The sequence below is a fragment of the Rhinopithecus bieti genome, unplaced genomic scaffold (genome assembly GCF_001698545.2).
Source record: "Rhinopithecus bieti isolate Rb0 unplaced genomic scaffold, ASM169854v2 scaffold_5341, whole genome shotgun sequence".
NCBI lineage: Eukaryota > Metazoa > Chordata > Mammalia > Primates > Cercopithecidae > Rhinopithecus > Rhinopithecus bieti.
Genome location: NW_016804835.1, coordinates 1,377,764 through 1,381,599, shown reverse-complemented (window position 1 = coordinate 1,381,599; position 3,836 = coordinate 1,377,764). Strand labels below are relative to the sequence as shown.

Sequence of the window (3,836 nt, the reverse complement as noted above, 5' to 3'; positions counted from 1 at the left end):
TATATATATTTATATATATATATTACTCTAGTACTTTCTGTTATACTTTGAGTCTTGGTGAGCTGATGTATTTTAATATGAAAACGTATGTAATATACCCCTAGAATTGTTTATCAGCTGCAGCCACCAATCAGGTTTTCTCCTTCCCTTTCTGTTTAAGGGAAATTACTAAAATTATCATTTTAGTTTAAAGTAAAATATTGAACTTGATCATCAGACCATTTGCAGTTTTTGTTGATAACCCAGTAAAATTATTTTCTGCATTGTTAAATAGAAGTTTCACTGTGATTTGATGCCTAACTTGAATTACATAAAGTATGTTTACTTTTAGATCACTGATGTATAGTGAAGCTAACAGACGGGAGACATTTACCTCATGGCCTCATGTAGGCTATAGGTGGGCACAACCAGATCCCATGGCTCAAGCTGGATTTTATCATCAGGTAAAAAAAAAGAATGTAGAAAAGTACTTTTCTCAGTATGCCTTTGTAGCCTTCAGCAAAGTTATCGCTTTTGTTTTACTTGTTCAGAAACTTACTTTATGCAACTTGGTTGCATGCTTGCTTGTATGCAAGTATGCTTGTTTCCCCAGACTGGACTGCAGTGCCACAATGTCAGCTCACTGCAACCTCCGTCTGTCAGGTTCAAGTGATTCTTGTGCCTCAGCCTCCTTGAGTAGCTGGGATTACAGGTGTGCACCATCACACCTGGCTAAGTTTTGTATTTTTAGTAGAGATCGGGTTTCACCATGTTGCCCAGGCTGGTCTCAAACTCCTGACCTCAGGTGATCTGCCTGCATTGGCCTCCCAAAGTGCTGGGATTACAGGCGTGCCTGGCCAGGAAAAAATTGTTTAAGCAATTAACAACTGAGTATTTTCTTTCAGATTAGATACAACTTTTTTTAAAAGCAATTTTAGTTTTGTTTTGAGACAGGGTCTCACTCTGTTGCCCAGGCTGGAGTACAGTGGCACTATCACCACTCACTGCAGCCTCAGCCTTCCCAGGTACAGGTAATCCGCCCACCACAGCTTCCCTGAGTAGCTGAGACTACAGGTGTGTGCCACTGGGCCTGGCTAACTTCTGCACCAACCTAATTTTTTTTTATAGAGACAGGATTTCTGGTGTTGCCCAGACTTGTCTCAAATTCCTGCTCAAGTGATCTACATACCTCATCCTCCCCAAAGTGTTGAGATTATAGGTGTGAGACACTACGCTAGGCCATAATTTTTTAATAAAATCAACAAATAGACAATATTCTTCAGATTGGGTTTTTGACAAGTGTTCTATTTTGATGCATGTTTATTTCCAGTGTTTGACATCTGCATTCATAACTCAGTAGTAGATGCTTAGGGTAATGCAATAAAAGAAGTTTGTTTACAGTTTCAAAATTCTCATTTTAGTTGGGGTACAAATTATCCATATACTAGATAATTACAGAAGCAGCATTACAAGTAGTACATTGCAACTTGAATATCTGTGCATTAAAGAACTGATTAAGTTGCACAGGTCAAGAATTAGTCAAGAAAAATAGTCATAGTTTTATGTAGGAAAAGAGGAGGGTATAAGGTGTAAGGATTAACACAATACAGAGGCATAAGAATGGGACATTATAAAAAGCTTTGCTGAATTACAGGGAAGTTAAGAAAAATGATTTTAGCTAGATGTTATTTAATATGTTATTTAATGGGAAACTTAAACTGAGTGGTATAGACTGGCTTATCACTGTTTTACCACTGCTAAAAGAATCTTAAGAAATCTAATACCTATATGTCGGTTTAAATAAAGCATGCTTATTTAACTTTATTTGTTTATTTATTTGGGACAGGGTCTTGCTCTGCCACCCAAGGTGGAGTGCAGTGGCGTGATCACTGTAGCCTCAGCCTCCCAGGCCCAAGCAGTTCTCCCACCTCAGCCCCTCAAGTAGCTGGGATTACAGGCATGTGCCACCATGCCCAGCTAATTCTGTTTATTTTTTGTAGAGATGAGATTTCACTATGTTGTCCAGGCTGGTTTCAAACCTCTGGGCTCAGGCAGTTTGCCTGCCTTAACCTTCTAAAGTATTGTGATTACAGGTGTAAGCCATTGCACTTGGCCTAATTTAAGAATTCAAGTACATTTTGAAGTACATTAAAGTAACTGTCATTTAGAATCTGAAGATTGATTATTCCTTTGTTATCTTCAAGTATTCTGAACATCTGAACTAAAATTAAGCTAGAAAACTATATATATATATATATGAATATTTTATTCAAAATTTGTCAGATTTCCAGTTACAGATGGGTAAGTTTGGAGACTGGCTAATATTAGAATCAGTGAAATTATTTCCCTAAATTAAGGATTGAACATGGACCATTTTTCTAGCAACTTGTCATCTTTCTTTTAATTTGGTGTAATTTTCTAAGAGTCTCTGTTAAGTGATGCCTTGATATTTTTTTTTCTGGTGAGTTATTGTTCATTATATTCTATCTTTGCAGAGAGGTCCAATAATGGGTTTCCTAGAATCCTCTGATTCTAGGAAATGTTAGGAGCTGATTATTTGTAATCTTCTAAAATGTGTAATAAATTTGCATCTATAAAGTAAATGTTCACACATATTCATATTAGTTTTCAGGTATATTTCAGTTCAGGTTTTGAAAATATATATACATACATATATATGTGTGTATATATATATAAATTGTACCTGGCCCTTGGATTGAAATATATATAGCATTTTGTCCCATGTTGTATGAATTAGATTCCATATTATGTGAATTAGATTGACTACTTTGCTTTCCCTTTTTACTTGCCCTTCTTGTATAGTTGTATGGGATTTAGTATTTATTTAATAATAAGCCCATTGGCTGGTGCAGTGGCTCACAGTTGTAATCCCAGCACTTAGGGAGGCCAAGGCAGGAGGATCACTTAAGCCCAGGAATTTGAGACCAGCCTGGATACTTTAGGGAGACCGTGTCTCTACAAAAAAAATAACAGAATTAGCTGGGTGTTGTGGAACACTTCTGTAGTTCCAACTGCTTGGGAGGCTGAGGTTGGAGGATCACTTGTGTCCAGGAGTTCAGTTCAGGGCTGTAGTGAGCTATGTTTGTGCCACTGCACTCCAGCCTAAGACTCTGTGTCTTTAAAAGAGACAGATTTTTAAAGAGACTAAACAACAAGAGGCCAGGCGCGGTGACTCACGTCTGTAATTCCAGCACTTTGGGAGGCTGAGGGGGTTGGATCACAGGGTCAGGAGATTGAGACCATCCTGGCTAACATGGTGAAACCCCGTCTCTACTAAAAATACGAAAAAATTAGCCGGGTGTGGTGGCGGGCGCTTGTAGTCCCAGCCACTCGGGAGGCTGAGGCAGGAAATCACTTGAACCCGGGGAGGCGGAGCTTGCAGTGAGCTGAGATCACGCCACTGCCCTCCAGCCTGGGTGACAGAGCGAGACTCCGTCTCAAAAACAACAACAACAGCAACCACAACAAATAGTGTAAACCAGCCAGAATCTTTCTTTTATACTTAATAGTTCAGATACTTTATTATAGCAATTAGAAAAGTACTAGATCAGGGATTGCATATATGTGTACCTCTCTTTGATTTAGTGGTCATTTTCTGAATTTTCAAATAATGCAGGCAGTTAATAAATATTTGGAGGTTTCAGTGTATTGTTGGACCTAATATTATAGGCTAATTTTCTCATTTTCAGTATAGAATTTTACTTAAAATTATGAGCTTTTAAAAATAACTTTTATCGACCGGGCGCGGTGGCTCAAGCCTGTAATCCCAGCACTTTGGGAGGCCGAGACGGGCGGATCACGAGGTCAGGAGATCGAGACCATCCTGGTTAACACTG

The 3,836-nt window shown here is 38.6% G+C and overlaps 1 protein-coding gene across 1 annotated transcript in view; it reads left to right on the top strand.

Moving 5' to 3' along the window:
• The window catches only part of BIRC6 (baculoviral IAP repeat containing 6), a 265,256-nt gene that overhangs the window by 35,306 nt on the left and 226,114 nt on the right, over positions 1 to 3,836 (top strand). The window contains 1 exon segment of the mRNA XM_017870639.1: positions 332 to 443. Coding sequence (XP_017726128.1) covers positions 332 to 443 — 112 coding nt within the window.